The 14,329-nt window shown below is 48.3% G+C and overlaps 1 protein-coding gene across 1 annotated transcript in view; it reads left to right on the top strand.

Moving 5' to 3' along the window:
- The first annotated feature begins 7,341 nt into the window (after positions 1-7,341).
- The window catches only part of ZDHHC2 (zinc finger DHHC-type palmitoyltransferase 2), a 171,907-nt gene continuing 164,919 nt past the window's right edge, over positions 7,342-14,329 (top strand). Inside the window, exon 1 of the mRNA XM_044299557.1 lies at positions 7,342-7,587. Coding sequence (XP_044155492.1) covers positions 7,458-7,587 — 130 coding nt within the window. The 5' untranslated portion in view covers positions 7,342-7,457. The remainder of the gene's footprint in view (positions 7,588-14,329) is intronic.

Genomic DNA, 14,329 nt, shown 5'->3' on the forward strand with positions numbered 1-14,329 from the left:
GGCAGCACACCCCGCTCTCCTTACAACCAGTGGCGCACTTACAGGGGGGGTCCAGTGGGTCTGGACCCCCCCTAGAACAACCAGCAAATATATATATGTTTTATCCCTCAGGGCCGCACAGCCGCTTACCACACGCAGCGCGGCCCTGGTTCTAGTTGCCGGCGGTGGTGGTGGGGCAGTGGGATATGAGCGCTTCCATTGTGGAAGTGCTCATCTACATATTCATTTGTATCGCCGTCCTCAGGACAACGATACAGATGACTGTGCTACGGCGGCTCAGCAGGGCAGGGGAGGGAGAGAAGTCTCCCTTTCCTGTTCTTCTCAAGCGGGGCAATGATGTCATTATCATTGCGCCGCCTAAGCCGGGCAGCACACAGCAGGGACACAGGCCGGAAGAAGCCTGCATCGCATCACTGCTAATGAAGGTAATAGTGTTTTCTTTTTTTAGGAGGATGGAAAGCTGGCACTATGGGGGCATCTGGCATTTCTTACAGCCCCATTTTTCTGGGGGGGCACTCTGGGGGCATTTATTTCTTGCCCATTTCGGGGGGCACTATGGGAGCATTTCTTACTGGCACATTATAGGGGGGCACCATGGGAGAGAGGAGCACTATGGGGGCATCTGGGGGCTCTAAAGGGGCTTTTTTTTTATGGGCACATTATGGGGGGCATTATATGGGAGAGCAGCACTATGGAGCATCTGGTGGCGCTAAGAGGGCATTTTTTTACTGGCACATTATGGGAGGCACTATAGGGGAGAGCGGCACTATGAGGTATTATTTGGGGGCACTATGGGGGAGTGAAGCACTATTGGGGCATCTGGTTGAACTAAGAAGGGGCATTTATTACTGGCACATTATGGGGGAGAGGAGCACTATAGGGGAATCTGCTGGGGGCACTAAGAAGGTGCATTTTTTAACTGGCATATTATGGGGGACACTATGGGGGAGGGGGAGAAGAGCACTATGAGGGCATTTACTGGGGCACTATATAGGGGTATTTTATACTGGTATACATTATGGAGACATTAGCTCAACTGCGGGCACTAAGCGGGGGTATTTCATGTACTGTCATATTATAAGGAGAACTATTACTACTAGGGGGTATTATGGGGAGCTTTACTACTACTGGGGGGCTATAAGGAACATGATCACTAGTATGGGCACTATAGGGGCATTATTACTACTAAGGCCTCTTTCACACTTGCGTTGTCCGGATCCGTCGTGTACTCCATTTGCCGGAATTACACGCCGGATCCGGAAAAACGCAAGTGAACTGAAAGCATTTGAAGACGGATCAGTCTTCAAAATGCGTTCAGTGTTACTATGGCAGCCAGGACGCTATTAAAGTCCTGGTTGCCATCGTAGGAGCGGGGAGCGGGGGAGCAGTATACTTACCGTCCATGCGGCTCCCGGGGAGCTCCAGAATTACGACAGAGCGCCCCATGCGCATGGATGACGTGTCCATGCGATCACATCATCCATGCGCGTGGGGCGCCCTGACGTCACTCTGGAGCTCCCCGGGAGCCGCACTGATGGTAAGTATACTGCTCCCTCTGGCAGCCATGGTAACCATTCAGAAAAAGCTAAACGTAGGATCCGGCAAAATGCGCCGAAACGACGTTTAGCTTAAGGACGGATCCGGATTAATGCCTTTCAATGGGCATTAATTCCGGATCCGGCCTTGCGGCAAGTGTTCAGGATTTTTGGCCGGAGCAAAAAGCGAAGCATGTTGCAGTATTTTCTCCGGCCAAAAAAACGTTCCGGTCCTGAACTGAAGACATCTTGATGCATCCTGAACGGATTTTTCTCCATTCAGAATGCATGGGGATAATCCTGATTAGGATTCTTCCGGCATAGAGCCCCGACGACGGAACTCTATGCCGGAAGAAAAGAACGCAAGTGTGAAAGAGCCCTTTGTGTGCTCTGGCAGAGAATTATTTCTATTGGTGGGATTTTGGGGAGGACTGTTACTTTGGGGGGCACCCTGGCACAGTATCAGCTTAGCACAATTATTTTTGGGGGACGTTATCTTTATACTATTAGTGTCTGGGCGCAGTTATTTTTTAGAGCACTGTGTGCCAATAATTGTTTAAGGGGGCACTATCTGTGTGGTAGTAGTATTTCTGCAGTATAGTATTGGGGGTGGCAGGAAAGTGTGTTCAGAAGATGTGAAGATGATGGAAATGTGGGAAACTAATGTCTGTTTGTCAATCTCTGCAGAGACGGGAGATGGCTGAAAAATCATCATGGCGGTCTGGTCTGAATGGAGAAGATGAGGAAAGAGAATGTCTACAACAAAGGTGACATCACTGGATGTAAGAGGTATGTGGCGCTATGTAGGAGAGGAGATGCTCTGGCTTCTCCCCATGCCATTTGAAGAAGGAAGATTCAGAGTTGGGTTAGGACGGCCAAAGGGGGCAGCAGGCCACGGGCAGGTGGCAGATGGTGGGGGGAACCACAGGCCTTGAGTAGGATCTGGGGAGGGAGGAGAGCGGAGGAGCTTCCTGGCTGTGCAGCCAGGACAGGTCCTCCCCTCTCCGTATGGTGTGTAGAGACAGGCCTCAATAGAATTTCAGCTGTACAGTGTTTGTTGGGAGTGGCCTATTATATGTAGGAGGGGCTTTTAATAATGGACGGCGCTAAAAATGTTGGGCTGCGCGCGCCACATTTTTCCTCTCCTACAGAGCTTTTAGAAATGGCCAGGCAAAAGAATCAGCGCAACACACTACGTGTGCCGCATTTTTAAAAATGAAGGGGGCTTTGAAAAATGGGTGGGCAAAAGAATTGGCACAGCGCGCCACACGCGCCAGATTTTTTGCCTTTCGGACCCCCCTTAGACAAAATTCCTGGGTGCTTCCCTGCTTACAACAGTCATCCCTGGAGCCGACCCCTCCTCCTTCCAGCTCCCGCCGGCTTCCCCTGCTGCAGGACCTGTATCGCTTCAGCATGCGTCTATACCAACCAATAACAAAGCTCCTTGCTGTAAGGAGCTTTGCTATTGGTTATTTCAGGCACAGGGGGCATCGCTGCGCTGCCTGTGCCCTTCACAGCGCTCACTGCGCTGATGAATGTGGGGAAAAAGTCTAAGGCCTCATGCACACGACCGTTGTGTGCACCCGTGGCCGTTGTCCCGTTTAACGTGATTTTCTGCGGTCCCATGGCTTTCAATGGGTCCGTGGAAAAATCGGAAACTGCACCGTTTGGCAGCCGCATCCGTGATCCGTGTTTCCTGGCCGTGAAAAAAATAAGACCTGTCCTATTTTTTTCACAGGCAACGGTTCACGGACCCATTCAAGTCAATGGGTCTGTGACAAATCACGGATGCACACAAGATTGTCATCCGCGTCCGTGATCCGTGTCCGTTTTTTGCTATCATTTCAATGGCAAACTTGACTTAGATTTTTTTTTCATTTTTCATGTCTGTGGATCCTCCAAAAATCACGGAAGACCCACGGAAGAAAAAACGGACATGGATCATGGTACAACGGAACCACGTTTTGCGGGACGTTAAAAAATACTGTGTGCAGGAGGCCTAAGGCATATGGGTAAGCCTTAGACTTTTTCCAGGGAGTTGCACGGGCCGTAGGTTGGGCATTACTGCTCTAACCCTGGGTTCACACCTGAGCGTTTTACAGCGCGTTCCTACGCGCTGTAAAACGCTCAACAAGGAGAAACCAATGCTTCCCTATGGGAATGGTTCTCACCTGGGCGTTTTACAGCGCGTACGATCGCGCTGTAAAACGCCCGATGCTCCAAAAAGTTCTTGAGCTTCTTTGGGGCGTTTTGTCGCGCGTTCCCGTACATAGACTTTCGGGAACGCGCGACAATGGGCGTTCGCTTGTCTCTGTATGCGCGATTGCAAACGCCCGTACAATCGCGCATACAGAGCGCTCCTTTCAGAACGCTCAGGTGTGAACCCAGGGTAAAGGAACAACTTAAGGCCTCTTTCACACTACAGTATGTCCATTTCAGTGTTTTGCGGTCCGTTTTTCACGGATCCGTTGTTCCGTTTTTTTGCTTCCGTTGTGGTTCCGTTTCCGTTCCGTTGTTCCGTTCCGTTTTTCCGTATGGCATATACAGTAATTACATAGAAAAAATTGGGCTGGGCATAACATTTTCAATAGATGGTTCAGAAAAAATGGAACGGAAACGGAAGACATACGGATGCATTTCCGTATGTGTTCCGTTTTTTTTGCGGACCCATTGACTTGAATGGAGCCACGGACCGTGATTTGCGGGCAATAATAGGACATGTTCTATCTTTCAACGGAACGGAAAAGCAGAAATACGGAAACGGAATGCATACGGAACACATTCCGTTTTTTTTGCGGAACCATTGAAATGAATGGTTCCGTATACGGACCGTATACGGAACGCAAAAAACGGACCGCAAAATGGAAAAAAAAAACGGTAGTGTGAAAGAGGCCTAAAGCAAACGAGTCAGTGGAAAAAATAGCCCAAGGGTCATTGAAATAGGTTTAGGCAGAAACCCTTCTGTCCTGTGTGGAAGGTCTGATTGATCCTTGCTATGGGTCCCTTACTTCTCTATGTACGCCACTGGTCATCAGTATCTAATCGGTGGGGTGTCGGACCCTGCCAATCAGCTGTTTGGGAAGGCACCTGTGAGCGCCGCAGCCTTCTCCGTGCTCATCAAGCACATCCTGAGCATAGGTCATCAGTAGAGATGAGCAAAGTTTTAAAAAATTCGACTTGGCTGCTTTGCTGAACTCCAAGAAATTTGATTTGTTCAGAATTAGTCACAAATCGCTTTCCACTGTATGGAGCGGGCGCAATGCCGGAGAGCGGTGATCGCCTCTGATCGTGGCATATGTAACTCACATTACGGTAAGGCTCCTTTCACACTAGCGTTCGCTGGTCCGCTCGTGAGCTCCGTTTGAAGGAGCTCACGAGCGGACCCGAACGCAGCCGTCCAGCCCTGATGCAGTCTGAATGGAGCGGATCCGCTCAGACTGCATCAGTCTGGCGGCGTTCAGCCTCCGCTCCGCTCGCCTCCGCACGGACAGGCGGACAGCTGAACGCTGCTTGCAGCGTTCGGGTGTCCGCCTGGCCGTGCGGAGGCGTGCGGATCCGTCCAGACTTACAATGTAAGTCAATGGGGACGGATCCGTTTGAAGATGCCACAATATGGCTCAATCTTCAGGCGGATCCGTTCCCCATTGACTTTACATTGAAAGTCTGGACGGATCCGTCCGAGGCTATTTTCACACTTAGCTTTTTTTTTGCCATTTTAATGCAGACGGATCCGTTCTGAACGGAGCCTCCGTCTGCATTATTATGAGCGGATCCGTTCAGAACGGATCCGCCCGAACGCTAGTGTGAAAGTAGCCTAAGCTGTTCAAGGGTTAAAATAATCAGTCATGCTCACCTCATCCGCTTGCTTACCAAGAGGCCGCCTGCACTCGTTTTGATTGAGGAGAACTTGGACAAAGGACCTGCGGCGAGCATAATGACGTCACTGCGCATGCCCAGCGTGATCACGTGGTGAGGCCATCACGCTCGCCGCAGGTCCTTTGATGGGTTTTTTTCAATCAAGGCGGGAGCGGACAGCCTCTCCGCGAGCAAGTGGATGAGGTGAGTATAATTATATTTTTATTATATTGATTTGAATTCAATTTTTCCTGAAATTGGGATTGAAGTCAACTTCGGATACTTTGATTTGTTCAACACTGGTCATCAGTAGTAAAATCTTGGAAAACCCCTGTAAACCTCCGACTAATTTTAGCGTGGGTAGGGCGGGATTGTGGCACGATATCCACACCAAAATGACACCAGCAATAAATATGTGAACAGGTTCTTAATCTTTTCCTACACTCACATAGCTAAAATGTAGTTCGCCGAAGGGCTCAGACGGCCGTATGTTGCTTTCTTAGGCCTCTTTCACACAACCGTTTTATTTTTCCGTTTACGGGCCGTTTTTTGTGTTCCGTATACTGTCAATATACGGAACCATTCATTTCAATGGTTCCGCAAAAAAACTGAATGTACTCTGTATGCATTCCGTTGAAAGATAGAACATGTCTTATTATTGCCCACAAATCAAGTTCCGTGGCTCCTTTCAAGTCAATGGGTCCGCAAAAAACCCAAAAACGGAACACATATGGAAATGCTTTGTATGTCTTTCATATCCGTTCAGTTTTTGCGGAACCATCCATTGAAAATTTTATGCCCAGCCCAATTTTTTCTATGTAATTACTGTATGCTGTATATGCCATACGGAAAAACGGAACAGAAACGGAAACAAAAAATGGAACAACGGATCCGTGAAAAACGGACCGCAAAACACTGAAAGAGCCATACGGTCGTGTGAAAGAGGCCTTAGGCCCTATTCACACGTACGAAATTTCATTCCGCAATTGCGGACCCGTTCCCGAAAAAAATAGAACATGTCCTATTCTTGTCCGCAATCTCTACGGACGTGTGAATGGACCCTTAGGCCTAGTTCACACGAACGTTTTTTTTTGCGAGTGTATGGGCCTTTTTTTGTGTTCCGTATACGGAACCATTCATTTCAATGGTTCAATTTGCGTTCCGTTGAAAGATAAAACATGTCCTATATTTGGCCGCAAATCACGTTCAGTGGCTCCATTCAAGTCGATGGGTCTGCAAAAAAAACTGAACACATACGGAAATGCATCCGTATGTCTTCCGTATCTGTTCCGTTTTTTCTGAACCATCTATTGAAAATGTTATGCCCAGCCCAATTTTATGTAATTACTGTATACTGTACATGGCATATGGAAAAACGGAACGGAAAAACGGAAACACAACGGAACTCAAAAACAACAACGGATACGTGAAAAACGGACTGCAAAAAACTATAAAAGCCATACGTTCGTGTGAACTAGGCCTTAATCTGATCCATTGATGTCTATGGTTCTGCAAAAATGCGGAATGCAATGTTTGTTCTTGTTTTTTTGCCGACATGCGGAACTGTCCACAAAAAAAAACATACGGCTGTCTGAATGAGCCCTAAATCTGTGACAAGAAAAATATGTTACAGGACTGTTACTGCACATGTTACAGGACTGAAACAAATCTGAGGCAAATATTTGAGATAAAGTTCTTCCAGTCCTACAGGTAATATTATGGTATTTTCCTTCCCAATATTGGGTGTGGTAGTATCCCCTCTCGTCCGGCCCTGCAGCCTCACTCCACAGAAAAGCGGCTGGCGACTAACAAGCAGTGTGGAGCTGTGGGCGCTGAGCCTGGCACTGCCCATGCCATCTGACCAGTCACCAGCGGTGAGCGACTAGTTAGCGGGAGGCGCAGAGGCTGCAGCAGCCTGCTGTCTGGGAGGGGGAGGAGCGAGGGGCGGGGCCACGGCTCAGACACAAACACACTCATAAGCTGCGGCGCTGCATTGCCCGGGCTGTGGGCACAAGACAGCGGGCACCAGAGCTGACCTCCCCCTGCCCATGAAGAGGCCCCGGCTGGATGATGGCGCCGTCGGGCTCTAGCAGCGTGAAGAGAAGGTGCAGGCGGTGTCTGTACTGGATCCCGGTGCTTTTCATCTCCATCATCGTGTGCTGGTCCTACTACGCCTATGTCATCCAGCTGTGTATAGGTGAGACCCGCACACCTTCTTCTCTATGTGCTGCTCCTACACAAGTTAACTTAACACTTACTTCTAGTCTTAGGCTAAGTTCACACCTTGAGGATTTGTGTAGATAATATCTCTGTGGAGTCTGCCACAAAATGCAGTGAAGAAAATACCGCCACCCATTAGTCTCACGGTTTCGCGGATCCTGTTGTAAAAATACCGCAGGCAAATACTTGATGCACGAACTTCTCCATAGAATAGGGCAACACAACAAAATGGTAGCCGGCTATTCCGCAGATTCCGTCAAAAAGAGCGGACAAAAAAGAACTGCATACAATACTTTTTTTGTCCGGTAAAAAGATGGGAAACTGAACGGACTCCATTGTAGTCAGTGGGGTCTGTTCAGCTCCGTGTGCCGTTATTTCCGTCGTTCTGTGCCGGTGTGAACTGACCCTTACTTGTCTCACCCTCCTGTCCCTTAGGAACGCCCCGGCAATTCTGTCTTCGCTGAGAGTTGTCGCTGACTGTGACGTTTGGGCGATGCGACATTGTGGCGGCATTGCCCAGAGGAGTCGATAGTATTTGGTACTTTGTTACTTGCTATATGCAGTTCGAGTTGTTACGCATTTTTGTGGCGGACGCTACTTGTTGAGTTCGATCCTCATTTCCGCTCATATGACATCACGATGGAGGAATTGCGCTGCATAGAGTCATATGGGAGTTCTCTCTCTATGGAGTGACTTCAGGCTAGGGTGCTTTCACACTTGCGTTGTTGGATTTCGGCAGGCAGTTCCGTCGCCGGAACTGCCTGCTGGATGCGGCAATCTGTATGCAAATGGTTAACATTTGTAGACGGATCTGGATGCGGATCCGTCTCACAAATGCATTGCAATACCGGATCCGTATTAATTTTTTCCGTAGTATTTTTTCCATTAATGCATTTCAATGGAAAATAATGCCAGGTCCAGCATTCTGGCAAGTGTTCCGGAATTATGGACGGAGAAAATACTACAGCATGCTGCGGTATTTTCTCCGTCCAAAAACCGTACAATGACTGAACTGAAGACATCCTGATGCATCCTGAACGGATTGCTCTCTATTCAGAATGCATTAGGATTTAACGGATCAGTTTTTTTCTGGTATTGAGCCCCCAGGATGGAACTCAATACTGGAAAAGTTTAACGCAAGTGTGAAAGTACCCTTAAGTTGTAGCAGACTTCACCTTCCTGCAACTTTTAGTCTTCCGGTCCATTACCAGTCCTGTAACATCACTAGCCGCAGTCTGTGCCCACGGTCACTAGTAGCAAGTGACTTGAGATTGGCATAGGAGGGAGGGTTCAGGGCAAGACTAAAAGTACAAATTAGGCTACATGCACACGACCGTTGTGTGTTTTGCAGTCCGCAAATTGTGGATCTGCAAAACACGGATGGCGTCCCTGTGCGTTCTGCAATCCGCAAAACGGACAAGAATAGGACAGGTTATATTTTTTTGTGCACTACGGAACGAAGCAATGGATGCGGAAAGCACGCGCAGGGCTGTCCGCATCTTTTGCAGCCCCATTGAAGGGAATAGGTCCGCATCCAAACATCGGATGCGGACCAAAACAACGGTCATGTGCATGAGGGCTTACAAAGCAACAGGATCCACAAAGTAAACCTATCATTTACTCCAACATCCACTACTATGACGCCACCTCAGCCGTACATGGGGCATCATTGGGGTCACTGTAATGGATGCAGAGGCAGACTAGCAATAGACACTACAGGGAAGTGTAGGGACAGCTGCTTACTGCTGCTGGCTGATGTGATGCTCTCAGGGGGGTCATCAGGTACTTGCCGTATTTTTCGCCCCATAAGACGCACCTAGGTTTTAGAGGAGGAAAATAAGAAAAATATATTTTTCATTACACCTCAGGTCAGACCACCAATCAGACCCCCAATATTATTAAGACCTCAGCTCACAGCCCCAATCAGATCCCAATGTTAATAAGACCCCAGAGCAGAGCCCAATATCAAGAAGACCCCCAATCAGACCTCAGATGAGACCCCCATGCCTCATATCAGCCCCCAGCCATATGTTAATCTGCCCCCAGCCATATGTCAAACTGCCCCCAGCCAAAGGTCAATCTGCCCCCAGCCATAGGTTAATCTGCCCCCAGCCATAGGTCAATCTGCCCCCAGCCATAGGTCAATCTGCCCCCAGCCATAGGTCAAACTGCCCCCAGCCATATGTCAATCTGCCCCCAGCCATATGTCAATCTGCCCCCAACCATAGGTCAATCTGCCCCCAGCCATAGGTCAATCTGCCCCCAGCCATAGGTCAATCTGCCCCCAGCCATATGTTAATCTGCCCCCAGCCATATGTTAATCTGCCCCCAGCCATATGTTAATCTGCCCCCAGCCATATGTTAATCTGCCCCCATCCATATGTTAATCTGCCCCCAGCCATATGTTAATCTGCCCCCAGCCATATGTTAATCTGCCCCCAGCCATATGTTAATCTGCCCCCAGCCATAGGTCAATCTGCCCCCAGCCATATGTTAATCTGCCCCCAGCCATATGTTAATCTGCCCCCAGCCATATGTTAATCTGCCCCCAGCCATATGTTAATCTGCCCCCAGCCATATGTTAATCTGCCCCCAGCCATATGTTAATCTGCCCCCAGCCATATATAATTCCGCCCCCAGCCATAATTCAGCCTCCAGAAGTTAAATATAAAAACCAAATAAAGTTCACTACTGCGTTTCTTGATGTCGTATCGGCTTCGCTGACCTCCATGTGATGCAGGTTAAAATCACAATGAATCAGTCTTTATACAAAAGGTGGTCGCGCTGCCAGGTATACGTCTCAATTCACAAGCTCGAGAGAAGCGGCAATCTGCTTTGACACAACCAACACACTTGAGTCCCGCTGGATAGTAGCCTTTCCTCAAAGTAACCTTCCTACGGATTCAAAGTTTCGGGTACATAGTAAAGGGTCGCAAAGTCGATCTAATAAAACTCTTTTATTATACTGACAATAAAATCGTGAATAAAACGCCTTATAATAATCATAAAATCAGGTCCATCAATCACACTGCCCGACCTAGGTTTTGCCCCTGAGGAAGCCTTATCGGCGAAACCTAGGTCGGGCAGTGTGATTGATGGGCCTAATGGACCTGATTTTATGATTACTATAAGGCGTGTTATTCACGATTTTATTGTGACCCTTCACTATGTACCCGAAACTTTGATTCTGTGGAAAGGTTGCTTTGAGGAAAGGCTACTATCCAGCGGGACTCAAGTGTGTTGGTTGTGTCAAAGCAGATTGCCGCTTCTCTCGAGCTTGTGAATTGAGACGTATACCTGGCAGCGCGACCACCTTTTGTATAAAGGTTAATTCAGCCCCAAGCCATAATTCAGCCCCCAGCACTTAATGCAGCAGCCCCCAGCCTCAGATCACAAAATAAATAAAGCACCTACCTCTCCTGCTCCTGGCCGCCGCCGCTCCTCACTGCCCGCGATCTTCTTCCTTCTCCTCCATTGGCTGTGCTGTGAACTGGCATGCACAGCGTGAGGTCACAGAGCACCCTCATGCTGTGCGCAGCCTTCACAGCCGACAGCCGAGGATCAGGAAGAGGTGAGTACAGAGCCTTCACCGCTTCCTGGTCCTCCGGTACTAATGAGCACTTCCATAATGGAAGCGCTAATTGGTATTTGCCCCATAAGACGCAGGGGCATTTCCCCCCACTTTGGGGTGAAAAATAGGGTATGTACCTGGCTGGTGGCCGTACATGCCCCTTTGAACCCTACTGTATTGGTGTCCTCAGGATTCCTGCCCTACTGTTCATCCTCAAAGGCTACAGGCCATTATATGAGGCAGTGTACAAATGGCGCAGGGGCTCAGGCCGAAGGCTGGAAAGGTCTGTGACCTGCATCAGTGACAGCGATTAGGAATAGAACTCAGGTATTTTATTTTTTCTTCTTTTCTTGGCACTTGGGGAGCATTCTACTAGGGAACGATAGGGGCCATTACTAGGGGAAGTCCAGGCAGCAAGCTGAAGGTAGGGCAGGCTTGGTGGTGTGGCCCAAATCTCACCTCATAAGCCACCTACTCCATATCTTAATTAGAGACAATTGGAGGAGGACAGAACATGGCAGCTATTGATGACCATCTCAAAGGGACAGCTTCTAGGTCAGTATTTTGTGCTGCACTGTGGTATTTGGTTCTTCTGGGGCAGTATATTGTGCTGCACTGTGGTATTTGGTTCCACTGAGGCAGTATATTGTGCTGCACTGTGGTATTTGGTTCCGCTGAGGCAGTATATTGTGCTGCACTGTGGTATTTGGTTCCGCTGAGGCAGTATATTGTGCTGCACTGTGGTATTTTGTTCCGCTGAGGCAGTATATTGTGCTGCACTGTGGTATTTGGTTCCACTGAGGCAGTATATTGTGCTGCACTGTGGTATTTGGTTCCACTGAGGCAGTATATTGTGCTGCACTGTGGTATTTGGTTTTCCACTGAGGCAGTATATTGTGCTGCACTGTGGTATTTGGTTCCGCTGAGGCAGTATATTGTGCTGCACTGTGGTATTTTGTTCCGCTGAGGCAGTATATTGTGCTGCACTGTGGTATTTGGTTCCACTGAGGCAGTATATTGTGCTGCACTGTGGTATTTGGTTTTCCACTGAGGCAGTATATTGTGCTGCACTGTGGTATTTGGTTCCGCTGAGGCAGTATATTGTGCTGCACTGTGGTTTTTGGTTCCACTGAGGCAGTATATTGTGCTGCACTGTGGTAATTGGTTTCACTGAGGCAGTATATTGTGCTGCACTGTGGTATTTGGTTCCACTGAGGCAGTATATTGTGCTGCACTGTGGTATTTGGTTTTCCACTGAGGCAGTATATTGTGCTGCACTGTGGTATTTGGTTCCGCTGAGGCAGTATATTGTGCTGCACTGTGGTATTTGGTTCCGCTGAGGCAGTATATTGTGCTACACTGTGGTATTTGGTTCCGCTGAGGCAGTATATTGTGCTACACTGTGGTATTTGGTTCCGCTGAGGCAGTATATTGTGCTACACTGTGGTATTTGGTTCCGCTGAGGCAGTATATTGTGCTGCACTGTGGTATTTGGTTCCGCTGAGGCAGTATATTGTGCTGCACTGTGGTAATTGGTTCCAGGGTGGATTTGATTTAAATCATAGTTTTCTACATAAAGACTCATTCTTGCTGGTCTAACTTATAATATGCAAGTAGATGAAGATTTTTAGAATAACAACTTTTCATATTAGTTTGATTAGGTTGATTCGGTATTCATAGGTTTGTAGAAGTTAGGATTAAAGGGTTTCTACCACCACATTTTGACCTAATTAGCTGTCTGACACTAGCGATCTGCTAGTGTTTGCTGTACCTAACCATGCTATTGTAATATTTTTCTCTGCAGCGGTTACCCTAAAGAATGAACTTTTATTGCTATGCAAATGAGCCTCTAGGTGCTATGGGGGCATCTTTTCAGCACCTAGAGGCTCCGTCTACTCACCATCTCTGCCACCCAGCTCGTCCCTCGTGCTTGCGCCGCGTGCGTCTGTATTCAGCGCAGGCGCAGTGACTGTCGGACCGCTCCCTGCACCGGCATCTCCACTGCGCCTGCGCCGATGACGTCAGAGTGTTTCCAGGAACAGACGACCCCCGGCCTCAAGCAGTGGAGATGTGCAGGCGCAGTGGAGATCCGCAGGCGCAGTGGAGATGCCGGCGCAGGGAGCGGTCCGACAGTCAATGCGCCTGCGCCGAATACAGACGCACGCGGCGCAGGCGCGAGAATTCGGCCGTGATGGAGGCTGTCAATCTAGAGGGGATGGGCGGGCTGGAGGGACGAGCTGGGTGGCAGACATAAAACAATAAAGAGACATTGGGGGCATTGATTAAATGATAAATGGATAGGTCCTGTTTTAAGTGAAGCCCCAAAGATCACCTACACTAGAGCAGGAACTCTGGCAGGCAAAGTAGCCCCAACTGTGAAAAGAAGAAAAAATGAGATTCAGAGTAAAAATAATTGGTTGGCAATAAAGGGCTTCTTCAGGTGCGGCAGATGCGCCAATTGTAGGATCACTGCCTTCCCGAAGAAGACTATTCAAGTGCAGTCTGTATCCAATTCCTTCAGGTTGGATATACAGGAATGTCTGACATGTGACTCTACTGATATTATATACATGCTTGAATGTAAATGTAGAAAGCAGTATATATGCTGTATATGCTGAGCATATGTCAAACATCAAGAAGGGATTGGATACACATTCGTTGTCAAGACATTTTAAATTGATGCACAATTGTGATCCCACTGGTCTTAGATTCATGGCGTTGGAGAAAGTCAGGGAGTCTTGGAGGGGTGGAAATCACATAGCACATATGTCGAGACAAGAATCTCGAAGGATCTTTGAGTTTGACACAATGATCCCAAGGGTATCTTTTACTGTTGTTAGTTAAAATAATACCCCTTCTTAGTATATATATTAGGCTACGTCAAATAATTAGACAAGGCCTTACTTGGACGTATCAGGATAATGTAGTCCGATGTATAGAAAAATTTGCGGCAACTTACAGTTTGATGACTGTGGACCTGGCCAAACGGTAGAAAGAGAGGTGGTGGATAAGGGGAAGGGAACAATATCCCTAATACAACCCTCAATGTACCCCTGCCTTGGGACATATTGCCAAAGAAGGGACGAACATCATTGATCCGTTTAGGCAGGGTATCAATAGGCGACAGCGAGGGTTTAGCCACCGAGAG

This window comes from Bufo gargarizans, chromosome 1 (genome assembly GCF_014858855.1).
Source record: "Bufo gargarizans isolate SCDJY-AF-19 chromosome 1, ASM1485885v1, whole genome shotgun sequence".
In the NCBI taxonomy this organism is placed as follows: domain Eukaryota; kingdom Metazoa; phylum Chordata; class Amphibia; order Anura; family Bufonidae; genus Bufo; species Bufo gargarizans.